We start from the raw sequence: 18,773 nt of genomic DNA, 5'->3' as shown, positions 1-18,773 counted from the left end.
CGTGCACAAAGAGACAATGAAACCATGAACATTAACTTGTGGGTGTGAGGGAAAGGGGGTTTTGAAGATATGCAGTGTTAGGGGTTTGGGTCAATACAAAACTAAATCCTGGGCAGAAGGTTGTTTACAGCAGACATGAGGCACCACCTCTGTTTACCTAAACTGGTCTAGGGGACAAGAAAGACAGAGTATGCTACCTCAGGGTCAACAAGACACCTTTCTTCTGCTAATTAGCTCCTCTCCAGGCAACTTCCTCCTGCTGCAGTCTATAGCCCTGTTTACCTGTTTTTGTCCTTGCTTCCAGTGAAAGAAGCTTTCTGCTATTGTACTAAATTGGGGGGTGTTTCTGCCCTGAATACCTAATCTTGTTTACTAATCTTGGATGTTTTCATCCTGAGATTTCCTATTCCTATACCTTTGTCCTATACTGGGGGCCTTTGCCCTGTTTACCTAATCTTGTTTTACCTAATCTTGGATGTTTTCATCCTGAGATTTCCTATTCCTATACCTTTGTCCTATACTGGGGGCCTTTGCCCTGTTTACCTAATCTTGTTTGCCTAGTCTTGGATGTGTTCATCCCGTGGCTTTCTATTTCTTTATGTCTTGTTAACCCATCGGTGCAAATTCAGGGAATTCCTAACCTTATTCCCCACACACGCTCTACTGACTGAGCCACCCAGGTGCCCCTGTATTTTGTGATTTTAATTAACCATTTTCTATGATTCCATTTTCTCTCTTTTCTTAGTTTAGTTGGTTAAAATCTTTAAGATTTTAAAGTAACCTCTGCACCCAACCTATGCTCAAACTTACAACCCTGAGATTAAGAGTCACATGCTCTACCAACTGAGCCAGCCAGGAGCCCATGCACTTTTTTCCTTTAAGTTTATTTATTTTGACAGAGAGAGAGAGGGAGAGAGAGAATCCCAAGCAGGCTCCTTGCTGTCAACGTGGAGTATAATGCAGGGCTTGATCCCACAAACCATGAGATCATGACCTGAGCCAAGACCAAGAGTCAGAAACAACCAACTGAGCCACTCAGGCACCCCTGCACACTTCTTTACAAACACTTTTTAGTGGTTTCCCTAGAGTTTGCAATATACATTTACAATTAATCCACATCCATTTTCAAATAACAATATACTACTTCATGGGGTGTACAAGTACAAAAAAAAAAAAAACTCCTAATTTCTTCTGCCAGTCCCTTATATCATTTCTGTCATTAATTTCACTTATACATAAGCACATATGTCTTAGTCCATTCAAGGGGCTATATACCAGAATACCATATACTGGGTGGCTTATAAACAACAGAAATGTATTTCCCACAGTTCCAGAAGCTTTAAAGTCTAAGATCAAGGCATCAGCAGATATGCTGTATGATGAAGGCCCATTTCCTGATTCGTAGACAGCATCTTTTCACTGTGTCATCACGTGGAACAAGGAACAAAGGAACACTCTAGGGTCTCTTTTATAAGGGTACTAATACCATTCAGGAGGCCTCTACCCTCATGACCTAATCACCTCCCAAAGGCCCTACCTTGTAATACCATCACATTGAGGGGTTAGGATTTCCACACATGAATTTGAGAAGGACACATTCTGTCTATAGCAATCCATATATACAAAGGCATACATAATCAAATATATTGTCATTATTTGAACAAATTTTTCTGGTATATCAATTAAAAATAAAAATAGGGCGCCTGGATGTCTCAGTTGGTTAAGTGTCCAACTCTTGATTTCAGCTCGGGTCATGATCTAACAGTTCATGAGTTTGAGCCCCATGTTGGGCTCTGTGCCTGCAGTGCAGAGCCTGCTTGGGATTTTCTCTCTCTGTCTGTCTCTCTCTCTCTCACTCCCCCACTTTATGCTCTCTCTCTCTCTCTCTCTCAAAATAAAGTTAAAAAAGTAAAAGTAGAAGTTTTTATTTTACCTTCACGTATTCCTTTTCTGATGATCATCCTCTCTTTATGCAGATTTGAGTTTCTGACTCATATCATTTTACTTCTCTCTAAAGAACTTCTAACATTTCTTGCAAGGCAGGTCTACTGGCAACAAATTCCCTCAGTTTGTGTTTGTCTTTATCTTTTTGAAAGTCTTTCTTTCTCACTTTTAAGGGATAATTTTGCAAAATACTTAACTCTACTTTAGTGTGTTTTTTCTTTCCACATTTTAAATATTACATTCTAGGGCACCTGACTGGCTCAGTCAGTTAAGCATCCAACTCTTGATTTCCGCTCAGGTACTGATCTCAGAGTTTGTGAGTTCAAGACCCTCCTTGGGCTCTGGGCTGACAGTGTGGAACCTGCTTGGGATTGTCTCTTCTCCCTCTCTCTCTCTTCCCCTCCCCCACTCATGCACTTGCTCTCTCTCCCTCAAAATAAACTTAAAAATAATAATAATTCATTCCATCTGTCTTCTTGCCTGCACAGTTATTGAAGAGAAATTAGATGTAATTTTTATCTTTGCTCCTCTATAGGTATGGTGATTTTCCCTGCTCTGGTTCCTTTCAGGATTTTAAATTAATTGCTGATTTTATGTAGTATGAAAATGATATCCTGGAGTGCCAGGGTGGCTCAGCCGGTTAATCCAGCAATGGATTCTTGATTTCGGCTCAGGTCATGGTCTCACAGTTCTTGAGTTTGAGCCCCGTGTCAGGCTCTGCACTGAGCCTACTTGGCATTCTCTCTCTCCCTGTGCCCCTCCCCAACTTGCATGTTCTCTGTCTCTCTAAATAAATAAATAAAATGATATCCCTAGATTTAGGGGTTTTTTTGGCATTTATCCACTTGGTGTTCTCTGTGGTTTAATGCCTGATATTAATTTGGGGAAATTCTCAGTCATTATTGTTTCAAATATTACTTGTTTCTTTCTCCCTTTTTTCACTTCTTGAATTTCCACTACATGTATGTCACATCTTTTGTAGTTGTGCCATATTTCCTGATATTTTTTTTTTCTTTCAGCCTTTTTTCTCCTTTTCCATTTCCATTTTGGCAGTTCCTATTGAAATATCCTGAAGTTCAGAGATTCTTTGCTCAGCCATGTCCAGTCTACTAATAAACCTATCAAAGACATTCTCCATTCCTGTTATGTTTTTGGTTTCTAGCATTTGTTCTTGGTTCTTTCTTAGACTCTGCTTACATTGCCCATCTAGACTTGCGTGCTGTCTACTTTATCCATGAAAGCCCTTAGCACCCTAATCATAGCTTTAAATTCCCATTCTGACAATTCCAACATCCCTGCCATACCTGAGTCTGGTTCTGATGCTTACTCTGCCTCTTCAAACTGTGCTTTTTGCCTTTTAGTGTGTCTTGCAATATTTTTGGTAGCTGGACATAATGTGCTGGGCAAAAGGTACTGCTGTAAATAGGCCTTTAGTAATGTGGTGGTAAAGTGTGGGGAAGGGAAAATGTTCTATAATCCCATGAGTTGGTCTCAGTCTTCTATGTGACTCTCAGTTTTTCTTCTTCTGTTTGGTGGGACAGAAAGACTAGAGTGGACTGGAGTTGGGTATCTCTTTTCCTCAGGTCAGTTACCCTCTGATAAAACCCCAGCAGGTTAGGCTCTGGTTACATAATTTCTCCTGAGGGTAGACCTTGTTAAGAAGACAGAATGCTCTGAGGTATTTCAAAACCATTCCTTTTGTCTTCTCCTTTGTGGAAGCACGAGGAGATTTTTCTCCAACACTCACTGTGAGAACCTAGTTGAGCTCTTGGAGGCAAAATTGAAAAGTGAATGAGGACTTCTGATAACTGGGTCTTCCTGGAGTTTTTAACATTCAAAGTTATCCACATTGAACCTCTAGCAATTTATCGATTACAGTTCAATTTTTCTTATCCCATAACTGGTTCTCATAGAGGTTTGTGCTCATAGGCTTCTGCTCCATTAAGTTCTGATCCTCTGTATTCATCTGTCTGTGGTTTGTCCTGTGACTTCACTTGTCTAAAGTGAAGAGTTATTGATATGTCTTTTCAGTTCAGCTTTTTATTGTTACAATGGAGTGGCAATTTCCACCTTCTCAGCATCAGACCAGAAACCAGAAGTGTCTTTGATAGTATTTTGAGTGCCAGACATTGTGAATTTTACTTTGCTGGGTGCTGGATATGTTATTCTACAGTGTTGTTCTGAGATGCAGCTACTTGGAAACCATCTGATCCTTTCAGGTCTTCCTTTTCAGTTTTGCTAGGTGTGGCAAGAGCCTTATTTAGGCTAATTATGCTCTAAGGCAAAACCCTTCGGAGTACTCTATCCATGCTCCATGAAATATGAGATTTTCTACTCTGGCTGAGAACTGCACGCTGCAGGGATTGTTCAGACAGCTCTTTTCCCTGCCTCCACTATTTTTCTGGCACATATGTGATCAGTATTCCACTGAAGACTCCGGGAGGATTCTATATAGATCATTGAAGTTTTCTCTCTCTGTACTCTCCCCTTTCTGATATTCTGCTGTGCAAACTCCAGCTCTCTTGATCTTCATGGGCTTCCAGTCCCATCTCCTCAACTCAGAAAGCTGACTGAATTCCACCTGGACTCCTCCTCCTTACACTGTAACCTGGTAATTCTCTCTAGGCAGTATTCTAGGGAAATCATGAGGCTACCTCACTTGTTTCCTGACAAGTTATGCACCAAAGTGTAGAATGACAGTGTGGAAGACAGAACAAGTTCTCTCTAAAATGCTCAGGTCCTACTCCCCAGAACCTGGGAATGTTCTATGTAAAGGGGCTTTTGCAGACATGATTCAGTTCAGGATTTTTTTTTTTTTTGTAATATCTTTTAATGTTTATTTTAGAGAGAGACAGAGACAGAGAGTGAGCAGGGAAGGGGCAGAGAGAGGGAGACGCAGAATCCAAAGTAGGCTCCAGGCTCTGAGCTGTCAGCACAGAGCCCGACATGAGGCTTGAACTAACGAACCATGAGATTGTGACTTGAGCCGAAGTCTGATGCTTAATAGACTGAGCCACCCAGCCACCCCTCAGGATCTTTAGATAGGAAGGTTATCCTGGATTTTCTGTATGAGACGAATCTAATTACAAGGGACCTTTTAAGGGGGACACAGGAGTGTAAGAATCAGAGAAAATGTGATGACAGAAGCAGGAGAGAGAGATTTAAAGATGTTACATTACTTATTTTGAATATGGAGGAAGGGGCCTCAGGCCAAGGAATGCAGGCAGCCTCTAGCAGCTGAAAAAGACAAGAAAATGGATTCTCCCGTGGTATGTCCAGAAGGAATGCAGCCCTATCAACATCTTGATTTTATCCCCGTAAGACTTATTCTTGGAATTTGACCTCCAGAACTATAAGATAATAAATTTAATCGTGTTTTAAGCCACTAAAATTGTGGTATTTTGTTACAGCAGCAGTAGCAACCTAATACAATCACCAAATGAAAGCATGGGATATGAAGAGAATACAAGAGTTTGTGAAGACACGATAGTGAAGGAAATCTTACTTGGGATCTGAAAAAAAAGTAGGACCTTTGCTATCTTGACATCCTTATTCATACGTTAAGTATGGCAACGTTAAACCCAAAACAAAGTACCAGTTGTCCCCCCCACACACACACCCAAAGAAAAAAATTTTTAAAGAAAAAAAATATATACCAGTATCTAGAAACTACATATTGTCATTAACAAAGGCATATATTTACTCTGTATTGAATCAATAAAATGTACCTCTAGACAATTTTATAAACAGGATTCTCTTATTCCATAAGGAAAGAACGGTGGGGTCACCTGAGTGGCTCAGTCAACTGAGCCTCCAACTCTTGGCTTCAGCTCAGGTCATGATCTTGCAGTTTATGAGTTCGAGCCCCAGCATCGGGCTCCGTGCTGACAGTGTGGATCCTGCTTGGGATTCTTTCTCTCTCTCTCTCTCTCTCTCTCTCTCTCCCCCTCCCTCTCTCTCTGCCCCTCCCCTGCTTGTGCATGCACTCTCTCTCAAAATAAAAACTTAAAAAAAAAAAAAAAGAATGGTGGAAGTCATAAAAGAGAGACAGCAAGTCCATTTCTAGAATCAATGACATTTCTGGAGAGAACTGTATGCAAGCCTAACACATTAGGAAGTTTTTTCAGTTTCACATAGGAACAACAAAAAAATGAAAACAGTAGATTCTGGAAAATTATTAGCTGCTGCTAAATAGCTAACCACATAATATCAATAATTTCAGCTGACTCTGTCAACAAATTTGTTATGATCAACTATATAGTACATAATGAACAAATGTGTGGATTTCCTAACATTTCTATAATGGCCTTAACGAGTAATTCCCCATGATGAACCTTAGCCATATAAAATCCTATTAAATAGAATATCCTTGGGGCACCTGGGTGGCTCAGTCAGTTAGACGCCTGACTCTTGGTTTCAGCTCAGGCCATGATCTCATGATTTCATGGGTTCGAGCCCCACATCAGGTTCTGTCCTGACAGTTGGAGCCTGCTTGGGATTCTCTCTCCCTCTCTCTGCCTGTCCCCACTAGCACTGTCTCTCTCAAAAACAAATCAAAACAAACAAACAAAGCCATTTTAAATAGAATATCATTATTTGTTAAGCAAAAGCCACCTATCGCATTCAGTGTCAGAAGCAGTATTGTGACAGCTACAAAGAGACTGTAGTTCCAAGATTCGTTTGTAAGTGATAGCAGTTAAATCAGTAAGACAGACCAATGGTGGAGAAATTAATTTGTGAAGTTCTAGTCTGACAAAACATTTCGTAATTGAAAAATAAGATTCATTTTACTAAATTCCCAACATTTATCCTCATATCCTCATTTACAGGCAAGGAACTAAAAACACGTTATGTTCTTTTCAGAATATAAGACTTTATTATCCTCTTCAACTTAAGGTAGAACTACATCACACATTAGATGAGTTTCTTTGCAAGATTACAGGTCTCAAGAATTTTCCATTCTACTTCCTTACCCTTTTCTCCAGTTTTCTAAACGCATAATGTATTAAATAGGATTACATGTGGCTATTACAGCATGACTTAAACAAGAGGAAAGGTATTTCTCCCTCACACAAAAGGCCGGAGGTAGGTAGTTGCAGTGCCTTCCCTGCCTGAACAGCAGCAGTCACAGGTTAGGAATGACGTTCACACTCAGGACCCAACAGGTCTTCTGGGACTGAACCCGGCACCAGGCTCACTTCACTTCATTGGAAACAGCACAACAGCATGAGGTTTGTTTCAACAGGAGGCTTTACTCTGGCACCCAAGTGTCAGATCAGGTGTAAGGGAACAAGATCATCTGGGTGGGTGCAGAAGCCATGCTGGCTTAGAAACTTCAGGCTCCCCAAGAACCAGTATCTCTTGAAACAGCCATGAATGTAGCTTCCAGGGATCTTTGTAATAGGAACCACAGTGCTTGAAGCACCTGGCTGGCTCAGTCAGTAAAGGACATGACTCTTGATCTCAGGGTTGTGAATTCAAGCCCCACATTGGGCATGGCGCCTATTTTTGAAAGAAAGAAAGAAAGAAAGAAAGAAAGAAAGAAAGAAAGAAAGAAAAGAAAGAAAAGAAAGAAAGAAAGAAAGATAGATAGATTTAAGAAAGAAAGAAAAGAAAAGAAAAAAAGAAAAAAAAAAAAGAAAAAGAAACAGTACTTCAGGAGGCCCAGTCCATATTTTCCGATGGGTATTTACAGTTGTCATATAGTCTTCCTGGTCTAGATACCATTTACCAATAAGGGGTCATTTTTAATCATAAGCAATATTGCCTGACATCACAGTTGACATTCTATTATTTCATCTTGTAGATTTCCAGGGAAAACAGTGCCAAAAGTTAAACTTGAAGTCATTCTACCATGGAGAAAAAGAAAGGGTTCTATTATTAACCTTCTTTATTCTTGGCAGTCCAGGGCAGCATATCACGATCCAATCTTCTATCTTGTTGCTTTGCCACTCGTGGCTTCTATTTCCAAGGTTACTTTCTAGTCCCAAAAGCCTGATGAAGCTCTAGCCACCACATCCATGTTCCAGCAGGAAGAAAGAGAAGATGAACTGGCCCACTTCCCTTTATGTCTTAAAATTTAAGGAAACTTTCCAGAAGTATCTATCACTCAACACTTATAATTCCATGTCACTGGCCAGAACTTAGTCATATGGCCACATATATGCATACACATGGGCAAATTGATAACCTGAATAATTCTGGGATTGTTACAAAATGAAAAAAGAAAAAACAGATACTGGGTCAGGTAATTAGCAAGATGAGTCAGAAATAGTATGATGGAAGAAGCAGGAGAGACTCAAAGAGTGAGAGGGACTTGACCATTACTGGCTTTAAAGAGAAGAGGACCATAGCCAAGCAATGTATGCACCCTCTAGAAGGTGGAAATGGCTCTCAGATGATAGTAAGAAAATGGGACATTGATCCTTCAATTGTAAAGAACTGAAATCTGCCAATAACTGAATGAACAAGGAAATAAGAGTCCCCAACCCCAACCTCCAGTAGAGAATGAGGTCCTGCCAACACTCTGATTTTAGCCTAGCCCATGTCAGCTAGCTGACCTACACTTGTGTCATTTTAAGCCACTACATTTGGAGTCATCTGTGACAGCTGCAATAAAAAATGATACACTTACCTTAATGAAACTTCCAATTTAAAAGACTTACCAGAGAAGGGTCCCTATAGTCATTTACATCATATTTTTAAAAATTCAATTCATATCTGGTCCTTAATGACTCTGGTATATTAAACTGTACTACAATTGGAAATGTGTGTAGAGTCAACAAAACTAGTAAAATAGTGAACTGAAAAGCTACACAGTCAATTATTTTATATAAAAGCTCCAAAAAGTTTGTTACTAGTTACTATGAGAAACATTTCATCTAGGAGTGATTTCTAAGGCAGTATCTTGAGTTTCCATAAATACAGAACCTTCTGACTCAGAAGGGATATCAGTAAGAGAACCAGAATTCTCCATCTCCAAGTTCAGTGGTTTCCCCTGTTCATAACTCAGGTTTGAACTATCTTTCATTTGAATCTCTTGCTCTTCCAGCTCCAAAGGTTTCTCTGAGGCTGGAGCTACCACATCGTCATCTTCACTTTCATGCAGAAAGCTACAAATCATGTTGGGTCTATAGGAGAAATCATTGTCCTTGATCTGCAGCCATTCCACACCACCTGGTAAGGGAGGGTGAGGGATGGGAGGACAAACCAAGAAAGAAACATGAAAAAGGAATTTCAGGCACTGAAGTAGATTTCTCTTTAATTTAAATTTTCATCCTATGGATACACGTCAAAATAAAATCCCAAGGTAAACCAATGAACATGGTGCCCATAACTACTGATAAATAATCATGGAATTTCCATCTTATCTGGAGATCTTAGAATGCCTATAGTGTATGCAACATCAAAATCACTAAAAACGGAATATAGTCAATAATATTTTAGTAACTTTATATGGTGACCAGTGGGAACTACACTATATGGTGAGCACTTTGTAATGTATATAATTATCAAGTCACTATGTTGTATGCCTGAAACTAATATAATATCGTATATCAACTATACTGCAATTAAAATTTTTTTTAAATTCAGACTAAAAATAAATCTCTAAAAAAAAATCACTAAAAGTAATTAACTTTAGTTACCATTCCAACCTCCTTTTCCAGAGTCCAATTCCCAAATCATCCTGAGAGATCACTGAGCTCTCACTGCCACCTCACACCTTATAGAAAATTCTGTCACTTCCATACGATTTTCTCCTCAGTTTTCGTAATGGATGATACCACCCTATCGTCTTTCAAGTCAACAGTAACATGTCATTTTGAGTTGGAACATCCAATGATGAAGTAAGACACCTCTCCAAAAAAAAACAAACAATAAAAAACAAAAACTTGAAAAAAATTGTTTTCCTTCTTGTACTTACAAAGCCCTAACCCATCAATGAACCCCCCATAATCAAGAACTGCTTCTGGCACAAAAACAGACACATAGACTAATGGAATAGAATAGAAACCCCAGAACTAGACCCACAAACGTATGGCCAACTAATCTTTGACAAAGCAGGAAAGAACATCCAATGGAAAAAACGACAGTCTCTTTAACAAATGGTGCTGGGAGAACTGGACAGCAACATGCAGAAGGTTGAAACTAGACCACTTTCTCACACCATTCACAAAAATAAACTCAAAATGGATAAAGGACCTGAATGTGAGACAGGAAACCATCAAAACCCTAGAGGAGAAAGCAGGAAAAGACCTCTTTGACCTCAGCCGTAGCAATCTCTTACTCGACACATCCCCAAAGGCAAGAGAATTAAAAGCAAAAATGAACTACTGGGACCTTATGAAGATAAAAACCTTCTGCACAGCAAAGGAAACAACCAACAAAACTAAAAGGCAACCAACGGAATGGGAAAAGATATTTGCAAATGACATATCGGACAAAGGGCTAGTATCCAAAATCTATAAAGAGCTCACCAAACTCCACACCCGAAAAACAAATAACCCAGTGAAGAAATGGGCAGAAGACATGAATAGACACTTCTCTAAAGAAGACATCCGGATGGCCAACAGGCACATGAAAAGATGCTCAACGTCACTCCTTATCAGGGAAATACAAATCAAAACCACACTCAGATATCACCTCATGCCAGTCAGAGTCGCCAAAATGAACAAATCAGGAGACTACAGATGCTGGAGAGGATGTGGAGAAACGGGAACCCTCTTGCACTGTTGGTGGGAATGCAAATTGGTGCAGCCACTCTGGAAAACAGTGCGGAGGTTCCTCAGAAAATTAAAAATAGACCTACCCTATGACCCAGCAATAGCACTGCTAGGAATTTACCCAAGGGATACAGGAGTACTGATGCATAGGGGCACTTGTACCCCAATGTTTATAGCAGCACTCTCAACAATCGCCAAATTATGGAAAGAGCCTAAATGTCCATCAACTGATGAATGGATAAAGAAATTGTGGTTTATATACACAATGGAGTACTACAGGGCAATGAGAAAGAACGAAATATGGCCCTTTGTAGCAACGTGGATGGAACTGGAGAGTGTGATGCTAAGTGAAATAAGCCATACAGAGAAAGACAGATACCATATGGTTTCACTCTTATGTGGATCCTGAGAAACGTAACAGAAACCCATGGGGGAGGGGAAGGACAAAAAAAAAAAAGAGCGTAGAAGAGGGGAGAATGGGAGAGAGCAAAAACATAAGGGACCTTTAAAATCTGAAAAAAAAAAAAAAAAAAAAAAATCTGAGAACAAACTGAGGGTTGATGGGGGGGTGGGAGCAAGGGGGGTGGTGAGTGATGGGTACTGAGGAGGGCACCTTTTGGGATGAGCACTGGGTGTTGTATGGAAACCATTTTGACAATAAATTTCATATATTGAAAAAAAAAAAAAGAACTGCTTCAATGATGCTAATCATTTCTTCTTTTATCCTTCTGGCCCTTTCAGTCAAATATTTTCAGTGGTTCCTCATTAATTTCCATAGCAAGCCTTAGTTATACCTTCAAAATGCCATTAGATATCTCTAAGATACCACAACCTATCTTTCCACCCTGTTCACACTTCCATCTGCTCCTATTCACCACCAGAAGCTAAGTCTTCTGTGACTGTTTGTTGAACCATCCTTATGGCTGATGCCATGTCTTCTCATATGTTACTACTATAAAATCTCCTTCTATCAAAAGTTGATTAGTCCTTTTCCCTCCAGCCAGCTTCAACCATTCTTTCATTATTTTTTTCCTGCAATACCATCATTCGCATAGTCACCAGGTTCAAAATCTTGAAGCCATCCATCCTATTGCCTATTCTGTTATTTAGCTTAAATACTTGGCACATAACAGAAACTTAAAATAAGTTGAATGAAACGGGTATTGAGTCCCATTCACACATGTCCGTTTCAGCGTGATTGACTTTAGAGTGCAAACTCCCAGAAGGCAGGGCCCACATCTTCTTTTCTTTTGTTCTGCCTGCAGCATATTGCCATGTTTGGTAGCCTCCAAGATGGTCCCCAAAGATCTTCACCTTCCTGGTATTCATGCCCCTGTGTCATCCCTTCCCATAATAAATAAGATATAGCAGAAATGACAGAATGTGACTTCTAAGGCTAGTTCATAAAAGATATTGTGGCTTCTATTTTGTTCTCACAGATCACTTGATCTGGAAGAAGCCACCTGCCATGTCAGGAGCGCACTTGAACAGTACTATGGGTAGGCAAGGTCCTGAGGCATCCTGCTAACAGCCAGCATAAACCAGCCAGGCATGTGAGTGAGCCAACTTATATTCAGATGTTCCACATTACTCAAGCCTTCAGATCCCTTCTTCAGTCCAGCCAACATATTGACGGTAACCTCAAGAGAGACATTGAACCAGAACCACCTGGCTAAGCTGAACCACCTGGCCAAATGCCTGATTCACAGAAACTGTGTAAAATATTTTTGTTGTTGTTTTAAAACAATTAAGTTTAGAGGGAATTTTTTATGCAGCAATGCATAACCAATATAGCCTTGAGCTAACTAACGTATTGGATTAAACAAAACACGCAAATCTTCCCACGGTCGACCTGGTGGTTTATTAAAGACTGTAGGAAAGGAAATTCTACAACTTCCTGCTTTAAAAAAATATATCAAAATAATAGCTAAGCTATCTGATATGTATCTGCCTTTCAAGTCCATTCTAGAACTTCAAGTACCTCTTTCTTCCTGTTATTTTATTTTATTTTATATTTTGTTTTATTTTAGAGAGAGAGAAACAGTGTGAGTGGGGAAGGGGCAGAGAGAGAGGGAGACACAGAATGCAAAGCAGGCTCTAGGCTCCAAGCCGTCAGCACAGAACCTGACGCGGGGATCGAACCCATGAACCATGAGATAATGACCCGAGCTGAAGATGGACACTTAACCGACTGAGCCACCCAGGCACCCCTCTTCCTGTTACTTTCACGAAATGCTAAAAATGGGGATAGTTTTGGGATATACATGTTAAGAACAAAGATTTTTTATGTACTTATATGTAACTGGTATAATTAATTTCTACATGATTAATGTGCCTTCATATGTTTATTCCTCAAATATAATAAATCAAGCCACAAATATTCATCACTAGGGTCATGTTTATCAGAGTTTGAAATATGTCTTTGAGCAATGAGTTTTTTTTTTCATTAGCAAATTTTTTAAAATGGAAGAATAGATGACACACAATGTGACATTAGTTTCAGGTGTACAATACAGTGATTTGAAAAGTCTATATATTATGCCATGTTCACAACTGCAGCTACCATCTGTCACCATACACCATACGACACTATTACTGTACCATTGACTATATTCCCCATGCTGTGTCTTTTATTCGAGTGACTTACTCATTCCATAACTGGAAGCCTGTATCTCCCACTCCCCTTCACCCATTCTGCCCATCCCACCACCCCCACCCCTCTGGCAACCACCAGTTTGTTCTCTGTATTTATGGGCCTGTTTCTGCTTTTTGTTTATTAGTTTGTTTTATTTTTTTATATTCCATGTATAAATGAAATCACACATTTAGACAAATGTGTGATTTCTCTTACTTCACTTATGAGCAATGAGCTTTTAAACTTCCAAGTAATTATTTGCTCATCTCCACAAATATGTGCCTACTATGGATGGGTTCAAGAAGCACTAGTTCAGGGGCGCCTGGGTGGCGCAGTCGGTTAAGCGTCCGACTTCAGCCAGGTCACGATCTCGCGGTCCGTGAGTTCGAGCCCCGCGTCAGGCTCTGGGCTGATGGCTCGGAGCCTGGAGCCTGTTTCCGATTCTGTGTCTCCCTCTCTCTCTGACCCTCCCCCGTTCATGCTCTGTCTCTCTCTGTCCCAAAAATAAAATAAAAAATTAAAAAAAAAAAAAAAAAAAAAAAAGAAGCACTAGTTCAAAGTCTCTACTCTGGGATGACCAGCAATTGGAGAAGGCTCAGCGGATGCAAATTAAGAATGAGATTTAGGGGCACCTGGGTGGCTCTGTCATTAAGCACCTGACTTCAGCTCAGGGCATGATCTCACCATTCCTGAGTTCAAGTCCCACATCGGGTGAGCTTGAGCCCTGATTCAGGAGAACACGAGCGCTGCATCGGGTAAAACATGAGCCCTGGATGAGCCCTGCTTCTCTCTCTCTCTCTGCCCCTCGCTCATTTGTGCTCCCCTCCAACTCAAAAAAAAAAAAAAAAAAAGAGTCTTCGGTCTAAAACCTGTGGGTCCTTCCCTCACATATAGAGCCAGCTTCTTCCAGTTGCGAGCTTCTTGGGAAAGGTTGCCACCGCTGCCACAAGTTTCCAGGAGATCCTCTGGGGTTACACCTTGACGACACAGATCCTGTCGTCTCCATTTACAAAGAAGTTTTAATTAAGGGGATGGGGTGGGTAGCAGCTGCTGAATTCCCTAGGGGCTGAAAATCTATCAAGTTTCTTGACAAACTCCTCACAATTGTTTCCACGCAAAGCAGATAAAAGATTTCTTATACGTCTCTAGTGCCCTCTGCCACACCATAATTCAAATAAATTTTAAATCTATGTTTGATACTTTTCATGGAACACCCTCAATTTTCATATTACATAGCTATTACTACAAAGTACAGGAATGTCCTGGCAGCAATGTGTCATTATCAAAGCCGATACTAAATCACCTACTTTCAGAGAACTAAGTGAACTAACCTATGTTTTCTTCTCCTTCCTTCTTTTCTGTCAGAAGAGTTCTTGTCATGCTGAGCTTCTTCATTGTATGACACTTATATTTTAACACCGTTCTATTACTGCCTTCTGCATCACCTAGAACATAAAATGAACTCAATTATTTTATTGTTGATGCCATCAAATAGTCATGTTAAGCCCCAACAATTCCGGTTCAGAGTCGCCTGGGTGGCTCAGGTGGTTGAGCGTCCAACTTCAGCTCAGGTCATGATCCTGTGGTTCGCGGGTTTGAGCCCTACATCCGGCTCTGCACTGGTGGTGCTGAGCCTGGTTGGGATTCTCTCTCTCCCTCTCTGCCCCTTCCCCACTTGTGCTCTCTTCTCTCTCAAAATAATTAGTAAACTTAAAAAAAAATTTTTTAAGTAATAATTCCAGTTAAAGAATTACACTAAACTACTTCCTGTAGAAATAGTGTAGTAAGTTCAAAATTTAACTCATCCCTCCTGCTCCCAGCACAGAGAAGTAACAGATAAAATACATAACAACTGAAGGCAAAACGGGACTCAAAAACAGCAAACATCTCCAGAGGACTAAAACACAAAACTGCGAGTGAAATTAAAGCTATAGGCCTGTTAGGCTCCAGCCCTGAAGTACAGAAGTGGGGCCAGGAAGCTGGCCTTACAGGGTAATGAGGTCTCAAATTCTACCACTCAAAATGAAGCACCGAAGTCAGACCTACTACCTGCAGCCAGAGACTGGAGTGAGGACATTCCCAATCACGAAAGAAGGCTCAGAAAAAAACTTGCTGCCTGAGGGTACAGCTTTATAGGAAACCGTGGGCACGGGCAAGAGGGAGGATGAGGCTCTGAGCTACAGGTGTGAAGCACAATGAAAATTTGCACATGCTGTTACATGAGTGTAACCGATACTACCCTTTAGAAAGGATCACAGTCATATCTGTTTGGTTGAACCACATGAAACGGTCCATATTCAGTCCAAGCTGATCACTTCATATGGTTAAACCTAACACACACTCAGCAACCTAGTAATTCCATTTCTAAGCATATATGTTAGAGACATGTTTACATACATGCACAAGGAGACACACAAATACTCATGGCCGCATTTCTGCAATGAGTTAATATGTATAATTAAGATCAGAGGCTCTGGACCAGACAACCTGGGTTCAAATCCTGGCTGTCGCACTTCGTGTATGACCTTTGGAATGTTACCTACCTCTCTGTGCTTCAGTGTTTTCAAATATAAAATGAAGACAGCAATGGTACCTACCTCACAGATGTGATAAGGATTAAATGAGTTAATACATGTGGCATTTAGAACAGTGTGTAACAAATAGAAGGCATTCAATAAATGTTCAGAGGTATCAATATTTAATGGTAAAAATAAAAGTGATCAACCTGTCCAGTAACTGGAGAATAAATTGCGGTATGGTCACAAATAGAATACTAAGCAACAGGGAAAATAGAATTATACATACCGATATGTATAAATCTCAAAACCTATCTATAACTGAAAAGGGTTATAGAATGATACATGTAATTTATATCAAGTTTGAAAATATACTAAAAGAAAAGCTATTTATTGTTTGTGGATGGATGGATGTGTGTATACATATACATACATATATACATATACATATATACACATATATACATGTATATATATATATATATATATAACAAAATCAAATACAGGAAAGAAATACATCAAATTCAGAATAGTGATTATCAAGTCAGAGGAAGGGACATATGTTTAGAGAGAGGTATACAAGAGGCTTCAAATGTATCTGGAATTTTTTTAGCTATCTGGCAAAATGGTAGAATTTGATACAGCTAGACAATGGATACATGAGATGTTTAAGTTTAACATTCACTGTACATAAGTTTGTAATATTTCACAGTAAAAAGATCTGAGTCAGCACTGCAAGCACTTACCATGTTCAACATTTTCTTCAAAAATAACACAGGTCCCAAGAGTGTCTGCAGAAAAGTTGAAAGCAACTTGTTGAGAAATAACAATGACTTTCTGTGAGAAGCATATAAAAAAAGAAGTTTCATCTATCTGACATCCTCCTACCTTCATACTCTCCAGCAAAGACATAACTGTCCACTTGCAGAATGGGCCTCTCAGTGTCAATTCCCTACAACAGAACACAGGATCATAAAAAAATCATCACTAGAAAAAGCCTTGCAGGGTTGGGTGAAATAAGTGAAGGCAGTCAAAAGATACAGACTTTCAGTTATAAAATAAATAAGTCCTGGGAATGTAACTTACAGCATGGTGATTCTACTTAATAATACCATATTGTACACTTGAATGTTGCTGAGAGTAAATCTTAAAAGTTCTTGTTATGATGGGATGCCTGGCCAGCTCAGTCTGTAGAGCATGCAACTCTTCATCTCAGGGTCCTGACTTCAAGCCCCACAATGGGTACAGAACTTACTTCGACAAACAAAAACTCTATAAGAAAAAATATTGTAACTGTGTGTAGTGACGGATGTTAACTAGACTTCTTGTGGTGATTATTTCCCACCACACATGCAACTATTAAATCATTATTGTTGTACTCCCGAAATAGAATGTTATATGTCAATTTTATCTCAATTAAAGCCACAAAAGAAAGAACACTCAATACATAACCTTGCTACCAAGGAGAGTGATCTCCACAACTGGGGAACCTCTGGAGCTTGAACTAGCAAGTACAAGATAAGCTAAAAATGCTCTGAATACAGCAGTTAAGGGCCTGAAGAACACTTAATTCATATCCAAGGAGTAACGTGTATTTCAATCAACATCCTCCTCAAGGTAAGAGCAGTGTTGTCCACAATAGCTGAAAGATTTTAAAGTAAAGTGATAAAACAGATGGTAACTTATGACACCATAGCTCAAGTCAACAGCAGAGCTTGAGGTCTTATAACTTTAGTACGAATCTCCCTTCTCCAGGTGGTGTCTGCGTGCACATCTGAGCTCTCTTCGCTGCGTTTTTTCTCCCGCACTCACTATCTAAAACAATGTGGGTTTTTTTCAAAATGTATTGTTCCATCTCAAAATGCTACGCCCTCTAAATCTTAAACTCTCGCCAGCCACACATTCAGACCCTCAGGCCGAGTGTGGCATTTTCTCCCACAATCCCTTTGTACTTCTACATAATTGTCCTTAGAATTCAATGCTTTGTAACGAGGAATAGATCTTCGGGGATACGTATTTCTTTCATTCTTGTTTAAATGTAAGAAAACCTACAAATATCCTCTAACTCTAGGAGACTCACCAAAATCTTGCATTTATTTTCACATTTTGATAGAAAGTCTGAGTCAATAATTCCGGACAATTCCACCAGAACCAACTGCTCCTGGTGGAAGAAAGAGGAGTTAACATGCTAGCACCGCAGTGTGCAGAAAGAGGCAGTTAACAAGAGAAGCCAAAACTCCCCAATGCAACGACCCCAACCTTTGTGAACACTAAGTCCTGCTTTCAACGAGAGGAAGCAAGCGACATTACCGAAAGCGACTGCCTCTACTTCCCCATTCTAACGACCGTGTGGCAGTCAGGGCAGGGGCCCGCCCTCCTGGCCTTACGCCCTGGGGACTCTGCCTCCCGCCGGCCGCATCCCGACTCCCTGCCCCACACGCCGCCTCCGCCGCACAGGCCGCCGCAATACCACTCACTGCCTCCTCTTCTTCCTCTTCTTCTTCCTCTCGGCTCCGCTCCTCCGTCGCCGCCATGATACCGCACCTTTTCGGAACCTCCGAGTCACAGGCCACGCCCTCCACGGCCGCCATCTTGAGTACGGGCGGCAGCTCCCGGGCCGGCTGCCGCTCTGACCCCGCGGACTGCTCCTGCCAGGACGCGAGATGGCCGCCTCCGTGCCCACTTGGAAGTCCGGTCCAGGCCTCCTCCTTGTTCCTTTCTCGAGAGCAGGCCCTGGGCTCTAGTGGCTGCTGGCCGGGGACGGCCTACGACCGAAGACGCCTTCGGACTCTGGGCCCCGGGTTAGGGAAGAGAACTGGGGAGGGAGAGATGATAAAGCAGGTGCTTGCAAAGAAACCACTTTGTGGGAGGGAGAGGCCTCGCTTTGCCCCGAGCCTACATTTCTTGGAAAGAAATTCTTTATAGCGTGTGAGCACTGCCCCTCAATTCAAGTTC

The 18,773-nt window shown here is 40.7% G+C and overlaps 1 protein-coding gene across 3 annotated transcripts; it reads right to left on the bottom strand.

Annotated features, from left to right (window-relative positions):
• Nucleotides 1-7,917: 7,917 nt before the first annotated feature.
• On the bottom strand, nucleotides 7,918-18,442 carry GTF3C6 (general transcription factor IIIC subunit 6). Of its 3 annotated transcripts, none has more exons than XM_049654179.1 (6): nucleotides 18,296-18,442; nucleotides 17,899-17,976; nucleotides 16,707-16,770; nucleotides 16,565-16,630; nucleotides 14,634-14,747; nucleotides 7,918-9,120 (listed from the first exon to the last, which is right to left on the bottom strand). In XM_049654179.1, the coding sequence occupies exons 1-6, from the start codon at nucleotides 18,407-18,409 to the stop codon at nucleotides 8,822-8,824; spliced, it is 735 nt and encodes a 244-aa protein (XP_049510136.1). In that variant the 5' UTR covers nucleotides 18,410-18,442; the 3' UTR covers nucleotides 7,918-8,821. The 3 variants fall into 3 exon arrangements, with proteins under 3 accessions (XP_049510136.1, XP_049510134.1, XP_049510137.1); XM_049654177.1 differs by having other exon boundaries at nucleotides 17,899-17,979; nucleotides 18,296-18,441; XM_049654180.1 differs by having other exon boundaries at nucleotides 16,565-16,609; nucleotides 17,899-17,979; nucleotides 18,296-18,434.
• Nucleotides 18,443-18,773: the final 331 nt, after the last annotated feature.

This window comes from Panthera uncia, assembly GCF_023721935.1.
Source record: "Panthera uncia isolate 11264 chromosome B2 unlocalized genomic scaffold, Puncia_PCG_1.0 HiC_scaffold_24, whole genome shotgun sequence".
Lineage (NCBI taxonomy): Eukaryota > Metazoa > Chordata > Mammalia > Carnivora > Felidae > Panthera > Panthera uncia.
This window is presented reverse-complemented; position numbering and strand designations above follow the sequence as displayed.

Excerpts from the sequence above, each read along its gene's own strand:
- GTF3C6 (XM_049654177.1), bottom strand. The coding sequence starts at position 18,409 with ATGGCGGCCGTGGAGGGCGTGGCCTGTGACTCGGAGGTTCCGAAAAGG. Across the intron at positions 17,980-18,295 it reads AAGAGGAAGAAGAGGAGGCA|GAGCAGTTGGTTCTGGTGGA; the intron begins GTGAGTGGTATT and ends TTCTTCCACCAG. Across the intron at positions 9,121-14,633 it reads GGAAGGAGAAGAAAACATAG|GTGGTGTGGAATGGCTGCAG; the intron begins GTTAGTTCACTT and ends CTCCCTTACCAG.